General features: G+C 49.0%; 1 protein-coding gene across 3 annotated transcripts in view; it reads right to left on the reverse strand.

Moving 5' to 3' along the window:
* HPF1 (histone PARylation factor 1) overlaps positions 1-17422 on the reverse strand; it is a 281970-nt gene that overhangs the window by 58477 nt on the left and 206071 nt on the right. For all 3 annotated transcript variants that reach the window (XM_069631405.1, XM_069631407.1, XM_069631406.1), the window contains one exon: positions 17094-17266. In XM_069631405.1, the coding sequence (XP_069487506.1) occupies positions 17094-17266 (173 nt within the window). The remainder of the gene's footprint in view (positions 1-17093; positions 17267-17422) is intronic.

A 17422-nucleotide genomic window follows, 5' to 3' on the forward strand; every position in this document is an offset into this window, starting at 1 on the left:
TCTGTGTGCTTGAACCCCTTCTTCCCCGGGCTCCAACCCTTCCCTTTGATCCACAGCTCACCTTGTTTTCTTGGATAGTGTGCTCTCCATCCTGCTTTCAGCACAGGGGCGTGTTGATTGATGCGGGCTCGTTGCTGCCTAGTTACTTGACTGGCAAGAGTCCGACAGGTAAGTATAATGAGTCTTTTGAACAGTTCTCTAACTTTGTTCCTTTCCTTCCTTAGATGATGGCCGGCGTCCGGGGATGGCGGCGTGCTGCTCAGATGAGTAGCGCTGAAGGTGAGTGAGAGCGCGATGCGCGATGCACCCCTTTCGTATTTGCATTGAACTGAGTTATTTTTCTGTGTCTTTTAGGTGCTGCGACGTTTTCAGCGTGGATGCCGGTTATGAAGAACAAATGCAGTGGGTAAGCGTGGTATGCGGCGCCTCTAGATGTTTCCACGTTAACCTGGAGTGTCTTTTCCCTCTTGCAGATGGATGAGAAGTTCTGGAGACAGAGTTCCCCCAGAGCGGCTGGGATTCAGGTAAGCGTTTGAAGCTCGTACAGTATTTAAAAATAAGTGAAGATTTGCAGAATGCTTACTAATGCCTTTTTTCTGTTCTTTTCCCTTTTCCTTAGGAAGCGGCGTGCCGGGATGGGAATGACACCACCGAAGATGCCTGCAGAACAGAAGGAGCGATAAATGATGGGCAGAAGCGCCACAAGGTAAGGCAGTTCCTAACGGTGTTCTTGTTCATGCAGGAGCTAAGCGCAGAAGAAAGATGCAGGCCTACTGGAGACAGATCCGAACACAGCGAGTGTCACGCTGCAGGTGCAGAAAAAGCATAGCATGTTTCTCAGCCTGGGTGTGGCTTAAATAGTCTCTGGGTATCCCAGGTGTCTCTGGGCTGAACCACACCCAAAAGACTAGACCGCACATGCAGTTCTGGGAACCGAAATATGTGGGGGCATCCATCTTGTCCCCATCAATGCACTACAAGTCCAATCCCCAATGTTATCCTATGGGAGTGAGTGAGTCTGGTGCCACAAGCGCCAAGTCTGACTCCAAGTGGGTCTTTGGAGGGATGGAGAGGCCCTTGACGGCCATGTAGGTGATCGTGGCCTGGATCCAGCCCGACATCTTGGAGGGCTGGGGGCACGAGGGGCAGGAATCATGACATCCTCTGGTGCGAGCTGCAAGAGATCTGAAGCTCTGGAGATCATAGCATGGAACGAGCCGATCTCTGGTGGGGGAAGATCTGGGAGGAGGCGGGGTGAAGTCCCCTATCCCACCGTCGTCTTCCGTGCCAGTCGTCGTCGCTGTGTCCGACCCAGTCTCACCAGTGGGGGGCAGCGGAGATGGAGGAGACAGGTAGCAAGGAGGCATTGGGTGCCTCTTCCTCTTCTTGGACGGTGGTTCCTCCATCGTCAGCGGGGTGATAGGCCCTGGAGCCGCTGGGAGAGAGGGAGGTGGCATCGCCGGAATCCTCTTCTTTATCTCAGATACAAGTGTATGGCGGGTGTGCAGAATGTTCACCGAAAGATTGCTGGGTGGCAGTTGCGGTGTGGGGACCGAGACAGGCAGCTGGGGCAGAGGCGCAGGGTCTGGGGTCTCGTCAAGAGGCCCTCTGTCTTCCTCAAAGGTATCTTCGTCGTTACCTTCCTCATCGCCCTCGTTGGGCGCCCTCGCCGTGGGGCGTGACCCCAACATTTCCGTCGTCACCACCTTCCTGGATGGTTTGGAGGTAGACTCGTTCCTCTTCCTCCGCAGAGGAGATATCCATGCCCTGGAGAACTTCGCTGCCCCCCCTTTGTTCACGTCCAGAGGGGACGGTCTCGCAGAGATGTCCAGCATCTTCTTCTCCAGGGTCTTCTCAATGGGCTGAAATGAAGACTGCCTCCTGGCAGGGAGGGACACTCTCGCCTTCGCAAGGGCGCCCTGTGGGTCCGCCTCCATGGCCTTCAAAAGGGATGCCACCACCACCTCGAAAGAAGGCAGAGCCTTAGTCGGGTGTACCTGGGCCTTCACGATTAAGACCGGTCCCTTGTCCTGCTTGGCCTTCTCCTTAGAGAACTGGTCCGAGCCTCGGTCCCCTATGGCCATCTCCGTACAGGGCAGACTGGCCGTGACCTGTTTGGTCGTCTCTGGGGCCACTTCGAGTTTGCCCAGATGGTCCGACTTCCTCTTGGACGAAGATCCTGAGCGTTGACTCACGACTGAGGTAGCTGGAGACGTCGAATGCACCCTGGCCGCCGAGGAGCCCTCCACATCTGTGCTCCCGGCGGTAGCAGACTCTGTGCTTGGCCTTTTGTTGGACCCCCGTGGGAGGGGTGCCCTCAAAGGACTTAGAAGCCCGCTCTGCTTTCCCAGACCCGGGAGAGGCATGCCCCTGGGATGCACCCGAGGAAGAGGCCTTGGTCTGCAGCTACTCTTCCTGCCGCTTATGCCGATCCTTCAACGTGCGCTTAGAAAGCTCACGGCAAGCAGTAGGGGCACTGGGAAGGTTTATCGTCCATATAAACATTCCGCAAACAGTCAGTACAAAGCTTGATAAGAGGGGGAATCCTCCTTGTCCGCCATGATCCACGCAGTGTAGGCCTTGAAGAATCTTCTGGAAGCCTCCACGAAGAAAAAATTTGCCCTTGTGGGGCGCTGAAGAAAGCAAAAAACAGGTCCCCGCTAATCGGAAAGGTTGATCGATGGAGCAAAGGGGCTCAATTGACCAAAAAATAGAGGAATACTCTTCCAAAAAGCGAAAACGCAGAAACAAGCTCGGAAGCTAAGCATGAGAACTCCCAAAACTTGAACGTGCGTTAAAAATATGAAGATGGCGCTTAGGTAGAGGGCAGTCATTGGCTGGGGGCAGTACGACCCAGAGTTCAGTTGATTGGTTATTGGGAGAAAGGCAGTTCAGAAATTAAACAGATCTTCTCTTTACTGAGGATTCCCAGCCTGAAGACTGGGAATATTCATGAGCATGTGAATCCATGCCAGACCCCATGCTGGAGAACAATGATTTTAGGAGAGTCTCGACAAAAAGGTTCCATCGGGCCTTTGTAGGCCGATTCCAGCACCCCAATTATACAAATGTTATTGCGCCCGAGAACGAGATTCCAGGTAGTCACATTTATTTCTTAGATAAATTCCGTCTTGAGAGTGATTATATCCCGATCATGTTAATTAAGTGTGTTTTCGGCCGTACTGATTCTCGTTTCGCCTTCATTGATGCGTCCACTTTCATTCTCGAGTTTTGCCTTCAGGGATCTCATCGTTGAGACTGTCGTCAAGTTTGACGTTGATTGCCATGAATCCGCTCTGCATAGTATTGAGGAGTTGGTCGTCGCGCGTGTTTTCTGCCATGGCATCCTCTTGGCCCGAGTGAAAGGCCACCTCGGGGCGAGGAGGCCGGGGACCGGTAAAAGAGTCCATAGGGCCTTCTTTTCTTGTTAGCGCACTTTGTCATATTTCCGGATGATGTCCTGCAAAGGAATGTCCTTTTGTACCCTCAGCCCTTCACCGGGGTATCGGATTTCTTGCTACAGATGTTTCAGGCCACTGATGTGTTATGCTGTGATTGGGAGACTGGGTCTCAGCAATCGTTTCATCTCTTGCCTGCCGCCAGGTCGCTGGATTAAGTACTCCTTAGGAAATGTTGGGCACTCTGGCCAAAAGGACACTTGTGGCAGAATTTGTTGTAGGTGTGCATATCTCGGTGTGGCTAAAACTGCTATGGGGCCTTTTTAATATTCCGGCTCCCGATCAGGCCAGATGTAGCACCACCCCCGCAGGTATGCTACTGCCAGGAGTCTGTCCCTCAGCAGAGCAGTGTCAGGGCCTCTGTTGTATGGCTGTAGTGGGGGGGGGGGTGTCTTGGCCCTACTGCAGTAGTTGGTGTATGGTAGTCACATACAGCAGGTTATTAGTCCCTGGTGTTTTATTGACACAGTGTGCCGTATACCCCCGAGTTTCCGGACAGCTCCATCACCCCTACCCACTTCAGTTATCTCTAGCCCACTGTAATGAGCAGCACCATCAGCTGACCAACCCAGCTGCTGTCTCTGCAATCTCAAGCGCAACATCCGTGGTCCGGTATTCCCCAAGTGCAGGCCCCACTGGTTCTAACTTGGCAGCTAAAGTCGCAACGGGGGATTTCTCCGCTCCCAGTAGTTGCCACAGATTAATTTGTCACATGGACTATTGTCACCCTCCTGCCTCAACACGCACCGTCAGGAGTGGCTGTGACTCTTCAGTAGAGGGATTCCATGTAGCATCCGCACGGGTGCCTACGCATCTTTCTGTTGCTACACCGGATTCCCTGTCAATGCTGCATTTGCGCTACAAGCGCTGTACTCTGCCTCAGCCCCCCAAGTTCCCACGCTGCGGTGAGGAAGGGGGGGGGGGGAAGGAGGCTGGTTATTGATCCTGGGGGTGGGGCGTCTTGGTTTGGGGGGCCCACTCACCATCTCTGCGTTTTTCCAGACCGCCGTCTCCCTCCACAGTCCCAGCCGGGGGTCGCAGCCGCCACCAGCAGCAGGTAGGCACGCAGCAGTTGCTGCACGATCTTGCCTGACGATCACGTCACACGACAGGGGCGGCTTCCGCTACATTACGGGGTCTGAGCACCTTTCCATGACAGTAGTTGCAAAGCGGGTCGGTTCCCGGGTCCGGGCAGCGGCTTCCGTGTGCCTCTCTGGTTTCACCACCAACCAGTGATCCCGCAGCAAGAGCTCCACCTCCCTTCACTAGACGCCAGCAACTGGCACTCCCACGCACAGATTTCATGTGTCTAACGCTGCACGGAATGGGTTGCGAGTTTCCACACTTGGTCACCAGATTCACAACCCCTTAATGCCTCCTTACCAATGTTATTTTTAGATGGATTAGGCCACAGAAGGATTTCTTTGCTAGAGGATTATGGTTGGGGCCGGAGCTCCTCTATCAGGCGGCCATTGCTCTTGGCTGCTCAACAGCGCCCCCCGTCGCTCCCTTTTTCAGATTCAGCAACGCTTTAGAAAACCTTTACATGTTCACTGCATTGTGCCGTAGACGTGTAATCTACAAATATATGTGGGACCACTTGTCTGGAAAACCTGCCCATATAGAGTTGAGGGCTGCTCTAGCTAGCAAGTATTCAAATAAAAACTAAAGCATTATTGCCCATCTTCTGCTGCAGCTGTCAAAGCATACCATCAATAAATATGCCACCAAGGCGCTCACAGCCCTGTCACGATCAGCCTCTGCCAATTGTTGCAACTCTGGTTGGCTTCACATCAAGCATGTCCCATATAGGTGCTGTAAGTATGCAGAAGTAAGACTGACAGAGGGGTGACGATATTGGCTATAAACATTAATTCAAGGGTATTCAAAGAAAAGAAAATGCTAACTTGCCCTAACTCCAAGAGGGGTTTCTCTGCCTTAACGGAAAAAACTAGTGTCAGAATGTCCAAAGTAAAAGTCACACTGTCCAGTGTCAAAGTCCCAACTCTGCCTGTTACACATTAAGCTAACTAAACAAAAAGGTGCTTTCTAGATCCAGAGGGGTGTGTCTCTTCCCCTGGACAATAGGTCGTTCTTGTCAGATTTTGTTCATCTAACTCCAGCCACTCCTTGGCTGTCGGAGAAATATTCGTCTTTCCACAGCCTTCCTTAGGCTTACACATCTGTTAGTTGGGGTCCCATACCCCTGGTTGGTAGCTTTGGCTTACCCTTGCCACCTACTGCACGGTTTAGCTTTGCCTGGATGGTGTTTCCAAGCTGGATGGGTCTATGACTCTTAGGTCCAGACCTGGTTCCCTCTCACCAAGTGATGCACTGTACAAGCGTTGCCTGGATGTTCTCTCCAAGCTGTAGACCTGGTTCACTCTACTGTCAAGCCTTAGTACAAGTCTATGTACTATTTGGGTGCGAGTCCCAGTCTTGCCTATACGGCGTTATGCTCACTTTCTGCAGATTTGGTTCACTCTCCTGCCAAGCGCTATTAAACCTCCATGTAGTCCTTGAGGTTTCCAAGCCCCTCTCGCTTCCTGCATACCCTGCTGCATGGTATCCATGAGTGCTGGCTCCCTTGGGACAGCTGGGCTAACTTGCAGTACCTTTCTGGAGCTTCTCTCCCCCCTGCAGCGGCTCTGCAGGTCTCTCCTGTTCGTGGATGGCATGCTCGCTCACCTTCACATTCCCCCAGTCTCTAGACGGCTGGAGTCTAGTCCCGCTCTGGGCCGCACGGTCCTTAAGTCCAGGACAAGACCCGGATTATCTCTTCCTCTGCACGTTGTCCCGGTCAGTGCCCATCTGCAGGTCGGGCTCACCTTGGCTCTTGCGGTTCCTCCTGGGAGGGCTTGACACTGTCAAGTCCTTTGTTGGTTTTCATCTTGCTTCGGCCAATCATGGAGCATGAAGTGGTTCCAACGTGGACTCGGTATTGCTCTGCATTCCCTCCTCGTCTCAGTCCCTGGTGGGTATTGAGATAACTCAATTGTCCTCTTCCTCATCACAGTACTGAGTATGGAGATGGTAACTCGCTAGTATTTCTCCTCATCTCAATATTCTCCATTGGAGTCACCTTAGCAAAATAGATGGGATGTGACTAAGTGTGAAGAGGAATGGAGGGAGCAGGGGAGAGGAAAGGTGGGGTAACTCTGGAAAGGGGCACCAGGGTCATGTGTTGGGTGGGAAAACCGGGTTCTCACAAGATGGTTGTCACTGGTCCCAAAGGGGGTTTCCCCTCTCTTGAGAGCCACTGCTTAGTACAACCCCCAGGGGGACTATCGGATTCTTCCTAGTGCACTACGACTGTAGGGGTGATTTATATTTAGCTGCCTTAGAATTCTCCATGCCTTAAGTGTAGCCACCAAAGGATCAAATGGACATGAGTCACTGTATCCTTTGCTAAGCAACGCTGTGTCTTGATTCAGGTGTCCTGCCGCTCCTTTCAATTCTTGCATGGGGATAGCAAATATTTTGTTCGCCCAGAATGTGGCAAATCTGACCTGTGCTACCAAGTCACATTTCGAAATCTGGTACCTGTAGTCCACCCATAGCACATGACTTGGTCATCTGTCATTCCAATTTGCATCTCTTCCGGGTCCTGCATACATTGGACCACTGCTGAGTTCAAGGCCTTCAAAAAATGACGCATGCAATATAATAGGGTAATTTAGAAAGTAATTCAGCACTTTTGGTAGGACCACTATTTTGAGTAGTGCCACTTTGCCCAAGTATGTTATCTTGTGTGGCGCCGATCTAAGACCCAGCCTGATAACCGAGAATGCAGCATTATCCATTAGGGGGGACGATTTAGCCCAGTAAATATCCAAGCCCGAATATTCACAAAATTTGATGACATCTACCATTATCGGATGTAGACATATAATCAGATTTACAACGTTGTCTGCATATAGCGACGAGTTTTTCAGCCAAATACCTCTTTGGTTATGCCTGTATCCAAGTAAATCGGCTAGCGACTCTAGAGCTAGCACAAAAAGCAAGGGGGATAGGAAGCAACACTGCCTGGTACACTTACCTAATCGGAATGCTTGTGTCTCCAACCTGATCCTAGCCATCGGTTGACTACTTAGTAATTTCACACATGATGCATTGTACGAGTCAAATCCATAATGTTCCAACAGACAATTCCACGTCACTAAATCAAATGTTTTCTGTGTTCAGTGAACAGCTATGGCCAAAACATGGAGGTTTATCTGGGAAATAATATTAAAAAGCTGCCTGAGGTTCAGTGACATTTGAACCCAAATTGGTCGGGATGTATCAGGTGAAGAATGCATGCCTGGAGACGTGAGGCCAGAACACATGCAAATATTATCATGTCATCATTTAGGAACAACTGCGGGGCGATGCAAACCCATTTCCTCCCAAGGTTTCCCTGGCTTCAGAAGGAGCGTAATCACGGCTTCCCTCAATGTCAGCAGAAGAATCCCATCACCCATCGACTCCTCTCAGAGTTTCAGTAAGGGCACAGAAATTGTTTACATTGCTTAGAAAATTCAGCGCAGATACCGTGAGCTTGCAACACTTTATTATTGGGTAAGGCGTCAATTTCCTCCAGCGTGAAAGACTCATACAGTTTCCCTGCTGTGTCACCCGATTTCATCTTCGTCGGGAGCGTATTTAAAAAAGCCATATTATCCACTCTGGATTTTCCAGGACGAGATATAAATAGGGCCCAATAGGATTTTTGCAGTTTTGGGAGCAGAAGGGATAGTACCACAGGAGACACAGGATTTGCTATTGAGCTAGTGGGGATCGGGGGTGGTGATGCAATTGTATGCAGCTTTAGGTGGTCTTGCATCATCCATGGAGTGTAAAAGTTTGGTTTTGGAAGTAAGGGTGATGAGGGTGTCTGTCGATTGGTTGGAAGGTGTCCCATGTGTTGAAATATTTTGGGATGGGAGTGGAAGAGGGGAGGGCTTGCGTAATGTGTATATTGGAGGTGAAGTAATTCATGAGGGAGTTGCATACTGCAGTGGATGGGGGAGGGAGGAAGTGGTGGTCTGGAGAGGGATTTGACAATGTTGAAAAGTGTGTGTGCGATTGGTGGTGGATTGGAGTTAAATGGTGGCTTTGTCATTACATATGCATGTTTTGTATTTGGTGCAGCAGAGTTTGAATGGAGTTCGCACCGGTTCTTTTGGCAGGCTCTTCCTAGGCATCTGGCTTCCTGATTCATAGAGAAGAGGGAAGTGTTGAACCATGGTTTATTGTGGTGCCTGCAGTGTTTTTGTGATTGGTCAGGGATGGGGCAATTTTGTCCAGTGTCTGTGTGAGGACAGTGTTTTAATTATTGAGCAGTGTGGAGGGATAGTGTGGGAAAAAGGTGGGTGGTATGAGTGGTGCTAAGGCTGTGTTTGTAATGTGTTTGCTTTGTCTTGCTGGGGGTAATGGGGATGTGTGGCAGGTAGGAGAGTGTCAGCGTTAATGGGATAGAAAAGTGGTCTGACCACGACAGCCAGGTTTGATTTTCCACAGCCATGATTTTACTTGAGGTCAAAAGGTCTAGGGTGTTGCCAGCAGTGTGAGGTAGGTGATGAGTTGTGTGAGGCCATTGAGGATGAGTGGAGTGAGGATACTCTTTAGTATGGGGTTGCTGCCTGGATGAGAACTACCAGGGTTGAAGTCGCCAAGGTAGATACTGATGCAGGGGGAGCTGTGGTTGTTAGTTGTTTAGTCAGTTCAGTCAGTGTGGAAGTTGGGATTGTGTGTTGGGGGTGGTAAATGAGGCAGCGAAAAGTGGGGGGTAGGTGTGATGGAGGTGGTAAAGCGAGAGTGCTTCGAAGGATGTCTATCGTATAGGCGGGGTGTGGGGTTGCTAAGTGTGAGGGACTATATATGATGGCAATGCACAACCTTGTTTGTGTTGGAGGTCTCTCTGGTGGATGAGACGGCTTGAACGAAACATGACTGGGATAAATCGGTGTGTATTGGGGTTTGACGCATGTTTCTTTAAGAAGAGTATATCTGGGGAGTGCAAATGAGTTCACTGATTTCATGTGTCTGAGCAGGTGCAGAGTGGCAGTTGCAGGTGTGTGCAATGTTTGTATGCTTTGTATGAGGCATATTTTGTGGACAACAGTGAATAAAGAATGAAAAAAGGGAAAAGACTAGCAAGAACCCTTAGCTCTGTCAACACTTTGCTCTGGATGCCCAGGTAGTGGACGCCATAAGGAAACAGATTAAAAGTATCCCGGAAGTACTACAGAAGCAAATATATAAACAGGAAACAAAGCCATTCCTCATTTAAAAGTGCAAGCAGCAGGCCGCAAAATGACACTCTTAAAAGGGGGTTTGGGGGGGCGAATCTACCCTACCTTCCACCCTAACTGGACATCCCGGGGCAGGAGTCCTCCAAGTGAGTTTCTCAAAAGCTCGTCATGGGTCACGTGATCAGCCCTTAGATCGACCCTGGATGGTTCCTGTAGGTCCCCTGACCTCTGCAACCTTTATGGGACAGTTCTGACTTTGGGGCGATCTGTCCAGTTATCCCTTCTGGTACATCCACCTGCAGGGTATTCTTGAATAGGGCTCTGCCCCGGGGCGGAACATCACCTCATCTCCATGTAGGTCAAATCCCACTGCCCTTGGGGTGGTCCTAGTGGGGAATCTGGCAGTCTTAGTGGCAATTTCCTCAACATCTCCTGTTGCTGTGGGTTACCTATCTAAGGGTCTAATTGATGCCATAATGTCGTAGATGGCCCCAAGAACACACCAATTCTCAAAGACAGTTCAAGGGTTTTAATTAAAATCTTGAATAGTTTAACAACTAAGGGCCGCACCTCTTTCTGGTTTCCCCAGTTCTCCCTCCACACTAGCTCAGATCCCCCACCCCCTCGTTTTACCACCAAATCGTAAGATTACTGTAGATCAGTAACCCATACAGTCTAATAATTATTGGCTAGTAGTGATGGTCTAAAGGCAGCCGCCTTGACGGTCGTACTCCCTTCGTGGTCTTCGAAGTGGATCATAACCGGAGTCTGACAGGAAAAACGATATCAGAAGTGGTGCCTTCCAACCACCCAGGTCTACCCTTTTGCTTCTTACACCCTTATACTTCCAACCATGATGTTCTTTCTTCCCCTTCCCTTTCTCTTACTCTTCTTCCTTTTTTAAAAAAAAAATGTAAACAATTTTTCTTTATTTTCATTTAACACCAAACAAACCAAAAACAAATGAACAACTCATAACATTTGCTCTGGCACTTTCGGGTTTAAGTTCAATATTGTTCGTTATTAGGGCAAGTCACGGCTAGGCTGCATCCTCCTCCATCGTGATGTCCTCATGCCGGTCTGTGTGCTGTACACGGGTGCAGATGGGTCAGGTCTCCTCTCCCCCCCGGGTCGCTCAAAACACTTGTGCTATTTTCATCGTCGTTTCCGAATAGGTCTTGTACGAGAGTGTTCCACGCCAGTATTTTGGCTCCACTGTTATTTTCTCCCTTTACGAGGCCCTGGTCCAGACCACTGTTTCCACTACTGCCCATTTTTGTAGGTCCGCCCACCAGCCATCTATCCAGGGCCCCGCGCTTGCTTTCCATGCCATTGCGATACGGCGCTTCGCCAGTATTGTCATCAGGTCTTTCATCTTTGCCACGTGCACTCTCTGCTTATCACCCCATAGGGAACAGGCCCAGTAAGTAAGACACTGGCGACCAGGCCTGCATGTGGATTCCTGCCTTCGACGCTCTTTCATTTATCGTATTCCAGAAGGTTGTTACTCTCAGGCATGTCCAGAACATGTGCACCATGTCTGCCTGTTTCCTGGCAGCGTGGGCAGCTCTGTATTTGTCTGTCCCCCATGTTCGACATTCTTTTAGGCGTTAAGTATGCCCTGTGCATTATGTAGAGCTGCATCTGCCTGAACCTTGCGTTTCTGGAAACTTTCTTCGCGTATTGGAGGGCTCTGTTCCATTCCTTGTCCTTGAAGGATTGCTGGAGCTCCTCCCATTTTGTTCGAGTGTTCAGTGTCCTGGAGTTGATGGTGCCCAACAGTTGTTCATAGAACCTGGACACAGTGCCCCCCCCCCCCCCCATCAGATGCATCATACCAAGCGTCCAGTGGCCCTCCCATGTCTTCCTCTTCCGGTAGGGTCTCCCACCTCTTATTATTTGAACCATGCTATTATACAGAATGAATTGGACACTTTAGGTCTTGCTCCTCCACCAGGGTCTGGAAGCCTACCCAGTGTCGTCCTTGCCACAGGTCACCTATTTGGGCCACTCCTTTGTCTTCACATTGTTTTCTGAATGTTACCAGGCTTGCGATACGGGTGTCCACCAGTCCCACCAGGGGGATTTCCCTTGAACAGGGGTCTCATGTCCTGCACTCTCCACGCTCTTTTCCACAGTGCTCGGCCTAATTGGGCTATGCTGGTCAGGGTTTTGGCCTGGGTCTCATTTATCCACAGGAGTGTTCTTTAGTATCGCTGGAGCGATGGTCGAAATAGTATTGCGTCTATAGAGGGGTCCTCACCCAGCCACCGAACCACGAATTGAAGTTGTGCTCCCAAATAATATCGCTCAAAATCTGGGAGCTTGATCCCTCCCCATTCGTAGCCCCTTTGTAATGTGCTCAGTGATACCCTGTTTCTCCCGCCCCCCTACAGGAAGACCCTTGTCATGGAATGTAGTCGTTTAAAGAAGGACCTAGGGATGTTGTAGGGGATGTTGGTGAAGTAGTATAGGAGTCGGGGTAAAACTATCATCTTCAACAGGGCCGTCCGGCCTATCATCCCCAGCGGTAGTGTTTTCCAGAACTGTATGGCGTTCTCCATTTTGTCCAGGTCTGCCTGTGTGTTAGCCATGTGCGTCTGCGTGGTGTCATGGTATATGTCCACCCCCAGGTATCTGAAGGTGATTGGGGTCCATGTGAGGCCTAGATGTGGCAGCTGGTCTGATGCCGCTGTCCTCAGGCGCGCCAAGGGGAACAGTGAGGATTTTCCCTTGTTGATGGTAATTCCCGATAACCTGCCAAACCCTCCCAGTGCCTCTAGTAGGTCCGGCAGGTGGGTACGTGGGTCTTGGACACAGAGCAGTATGTCATCTGCGTATATCGAGATCTGGTGTGTTTCCCCATCTATCACTATTCCGGCGTCCCTGTACTTCGCCCTTAAGAAGGCCGCAAACGGTTCCAGGGCCAAAATATATAACATCGGGGACAGCAGGCACCCCTGCTTCGTACCCCGCCCTATGTTCCACTCCCCTAAAACATGCCTGTCCGTCTTTACCCTGGCCCTCGGGTCCTTGTAGAGCAACTTTATCCAGCGTAGGAACCCCCTACCTATCCCGAAGTGGGCAAGTGCCCCCAAGAGCCAGTCCCAGTTCACCGAATCGAATGCTTGGATTGCATCCAGCGACGCCACTGCATATTCCCCCTCTTCTTGGTCCGTCTTATCTATGACATGATGGAGTGTCCGGAGATTCCATGGCATGTTCCGTTACATACCCCGTCTGGTCTGGGTGCACCAATAGGGCCATCACCCTTTTTAGCCAGTTGGCTAATGCCGCTGTCAGGATCTTGGAATCTTGATTTATCAGAGAGATCGGTCTGTAACACCCACAGTATAGGGGCGGCTTCCCTGCTTTAAGTATCGGAACTATTACAGATTCTGACATGCTACTCGGGAGTCTCACACACTCCTATGCCACCACCAGCGTCTCTAGTAGTCTTGGGGCCAAGCCGTCTTTGTATCTTTTATAGAATTCCCCTGGTAACCTGTCGGGCCCCAGGGACCTTCCTGTCGGTAACTGGGTGATAACTTCCGCCAGTTCCTCCACAGTAAGGGGGGCATCTAGCATTTGGGCCTGCTCCTCTATCAGTCGTGGGAGTCTGATTTCCGCAAATGCGTGCTCAAGGTCTCCCTCTTCCGCCTCCTGAACTTTGGTGTATAGTTTCTCGTAGAATTGCGAGAACACCGTATTTATACCCTCCTGGGACCTTTCCACCTACCCCCGACTGTTCAGAATTGCGTTTATCGGTTCCCGCTTGGTCTCTTGTTTGGTTAGCCAGGCGAGAAGTCTACTAGGCTTGTCCCCTTCTGCATGCAACCTCTGTATGTACTTCCCGTAATCTAGCTGCCCTAGCCTCTCCCAGGCCGCCATACACACTTGTCTCAGAGTGGTGAGGTCGCCCGGTTCTCCTCCCTCCTCCCTTGTCCGTGCTTCGGCCCTCTCCATGTTCCTTTCTATCTCATCCAGTTCAGCCAGGGTTTCCCTTCTAAGTCCTCCCGTTTTCCCAATCGCCGCCCCCCTGACCACCACCTTAACGGCCTCTCAAGTCGTTCCCATGCTGTTCACACTACTTGTGTTATGCTCGAAATAGTCATCTATTGTGGTTTGAATCAGATCTTGGAATTCCCCGTCTAGCAGTGCTTCCGCCCTTAGTCTCCATGTGGGTATGGGGGCTCTCCTGTATGTGTGCGCCCATGTTGCTCCCAGTGGGACTTGGTCGGACAGGGTTCATGCGTGAATGTGTGCCCCAGTAAATTCACCTAATGTTTCTTTGCCCGTAAATAGTCAATTCGGGTGAATGTCCCATGTGGGGCGCTGTACTGCGTGTATCCCCTTTCGCCCCCATGTACCTTTCTCCAGAAGTCTTCTAGCTCGAGCTGGTACTCCTCATCTTCTTCCCACTTCTACTCTCCATTACTCTCTCCTCTACTACACTCCATTACTTCTCTCCACACCTCTATGCCCTACATTGCACTTCACACATCTCCACCCACAGATGATATGATATGGCATTTGTAACGCGCCTATACACAAGTGTATGCACCGCCTTTCACTCACTCATCCGCCTTACTCCGCTTTACTTACTTCCCGACACTCACCTACCTACCTACTCCCCCATACACGTGCTCACACCCAAGTACCACTTTATCTCACCAACCAATACCTCACTTTGCACGTGCCATAATTTTCTTCCCCGCTCCACCATCCTTATCCCTACTGATCACTTGGTCTGCCTTCTCCCTTGACCACACCTGAAAAACCCACACTCTGTTGGGTCTTCCATGTCTCTATTCTCCTTCTCCACCCATTTGCCCTCAGGCTCAGCTGGTTCCCAAGGACAATCAATACCTTGTTCTCCCATAAGGGCAGTGTTAGAGATGGAAACACAAAACCCTCTTTAGTCCTGTCCCTTTTTGAACGTGGGTCAGCTGGTAATCCGCAATGGTGGCTGGCTACAGTCAGTTTCCGAGTTTGTATTCAGCATGGGATGAGTGTCTACCAATGGCTCTCTTGCTGGTGGGCTGTGTGCTTTGTCTCCACCACCCTGGATTTTGGTCTCAGCGGTTCTGGAAGGGAAGAGAATACTGGGCATCATGTTGTACGATAGGTGATGCTCACAAGTGGTACTTTGCAACTGTGAACTTACACAAAGAGGGGACAAAAACTGGGGCCCTCCCAACTCCCTCACCCTGCCTCAGTGGCAGGGCGAGCTCTGGAAAACACCCAGGTAGGCCTCCTGCCCCAGGTTGGGAGGGGTTTCTAATCTTCTCCTTGATAGGGTAAAGACCATGACCCTTTTACACAGTGCTGTCTTGGGAATCAAAACTGGTTGTAGCGCAAGCAGAATATATGGGAGTCAAGATAACGTGCCAGGTGGAATGTGTACTCCATTACCCAACATCCACTCTTAAGACTATTGAAACTATGAAAACACAGCACAAAATTCAGTTTTTTTTGTATTGGTCACTAATCAGGTCAACATTATTATTCTCCATAAATGTTTGACTTATTTCAGTGTGCACCTTTGAGGGCACGTTTGTAAATAAGATACAGCAGGCAATAGTTTTATCTGGGGACATGAGATGGCTCGTTGATTCTTTAATCTACTTTTGGTATTGGTGGATGTGCTCTCCACCACTTTAGGTTTAATTTATTGACTGCAATTATATATTAATGCTGCTGCTAAATAGTCAAACTCGGTCCATCAGTCCATGACATTTGTTTGCCCAGGGTAAGGTTAACAGTTTGCCCCACCCATTGGAAATCCATACTACAAACTGGTAATACACTTTTACAATCTGGTTGGACATGTTGAACACTTTTCCCAAGATGGGGTATGCATACTACAGAAAACCATGAGGCTGCAGTATTTTGTGGAGCTATAACAGGGTCAGGTAATGACATGGTTTGAAAATATTCTGGGGTATTTTGGTGTTCCCAGGTTTCATTTAATATCACTTCATATATTTATATCTGCACTAACCACCCAACTGGTATCTAAGGGCTTGAAGATCTAAGCAGGGCACCAAACCAAGATGGCAGATGAAAGAAAGACACTAAAGGGCAATATCTTTCGTGTTTTCTGTAGGACAATAATGAGCTTCAACTGCAGTTTAGGTGGCAGCGAATATCAAAGGGATGGGGCCTGAGCTTGAAAAGAACACCCCTAAATGCCTTTGAACGCTTAACAAATGGGACGGAAATCAAGACTGTCATTAGACCTTAATGATCCTCTTGTGGTAGATCTTGTGGTATTTATACCAATGGAGCAGGTCTGCCATACAAGGGGGTTTACACCATGCTTGGTTTTATGCACCAAGGTCAAAGTTTTAAATTTCACCCTTGCCTAAACTGGTAGCCAGTGTAGTTTCCTAAGGACTGGGGTGATGTGCGCCCTCCGAGGAGTATTGGTCACAATAGAAGCTGCAGAATAAAGGAGGATTGGTTAGATTTCCTTTTTAACTAACTGCAGAAACAGAATTTGACTACTCAGGAAATATACATATTTAAGAAATCCAGAAAAAGCCTACACTTGATAGATGTCCAGTGAAATGTACTCCACCTGAAACACAGGAGGCATTTCTTGGAAAAAAAGAAGCTAATAGCCACACTTTGTTAATGGCCTGCTTGCCCAATTGGAAGCAATTAACTGAGGCCCATCTAAAACTTTGCTGCATACTGTGTCCCCCAAGTTACTAGAATGACTCATCTGTCAACTTTGTTGTTGGTTCGTTTAAAAGTAGTTTATAAATGATTGTTTTTGGTAAAGTTGGCTCTATTCATATGATGTTTTCTAGAATCTCCCACTTGCAGAAATAGCTATATTTTATGATAGATAATGATCACCCCATGATTGTCTTCTTCACGGAGAGTTGTCAAACAGTGAAAGTTTCCAATGATAAGGCACTTTTACAACTATATTAAAAAAATGATTTGCAAAAAAAAAAAAAGGGTAGGTATTTAGACACCCTGTGAAAGGGCAAGAGGAAATCCCCTTTTATGTTTATTGAGTTTATATAGCGCTTTAATCCAAAGCGCTTTTCAGTACAACAAGGTACAATAATGAAAGAAGCATAGTTACAAACATGAAACAAACCAGTGATACAGTATGTAGAACAATTTACTTAAAAGGGAGGGGGGAGAGGAGGAGGAGAGGTAGGTGAGGAAGGTTTCAATGTCTGATTTGAGGTCAACGGGAGTGGGAGGAAGGGGGAAGGAGTGAGGGGAAGGGAAGGAGGAAGCCCTCCGATTGGAGGTCGGCGGGAGAAGGGAAGGGAAGGAAAGGGGGTAAAACATGAGTAAAACGCTTACAGAAGTATAAAACACCATCAAATACATCAACTTTGTTAAAGGTGTACACGTGCATAGTACTTACATGTGATCCATAACAGAAGAGGTCAATTCCCAGCTCATATCCCATACCATAATCGCATTCATCATTGGCAAACTGAATGAAAGTCATCATTTCTTGGATGGGTGCAAAAGCTTTCATTCTTATATCGTCACTCGGTGCTTCAGCAATGGCCTTGCAAATTTTCTTTAGGCTTGCTGAAATAAAAATACAATTCACTTAATAGTTACATTAGTTACATGCATTTCGTTGCTAATTACCACAATTTAAAACATTGGAAAATAATGGAAAAATCCTTCCATTTTGCTGGAGAGCAAAGTTGTGTAGGGAAAAATAAATTTTACATTGGCAAC

The sequence above is a fragment of the Ambystoma mexicanum genome, chromosome 6q (genome assembly GCF_040938575.1).
Source record: "Ambystoma mexicanum isolate Mex_15411 chromosome 6q, UKY_AmexF1_1, whole genome shotgun sequence".
Classification (NCBI taxonomy): Eukaryota; Metazoa; Chordata; class Amphibia; order Caudata; family Ambystomatidae; genus Ambystoma; species Ambystoma mexicanum.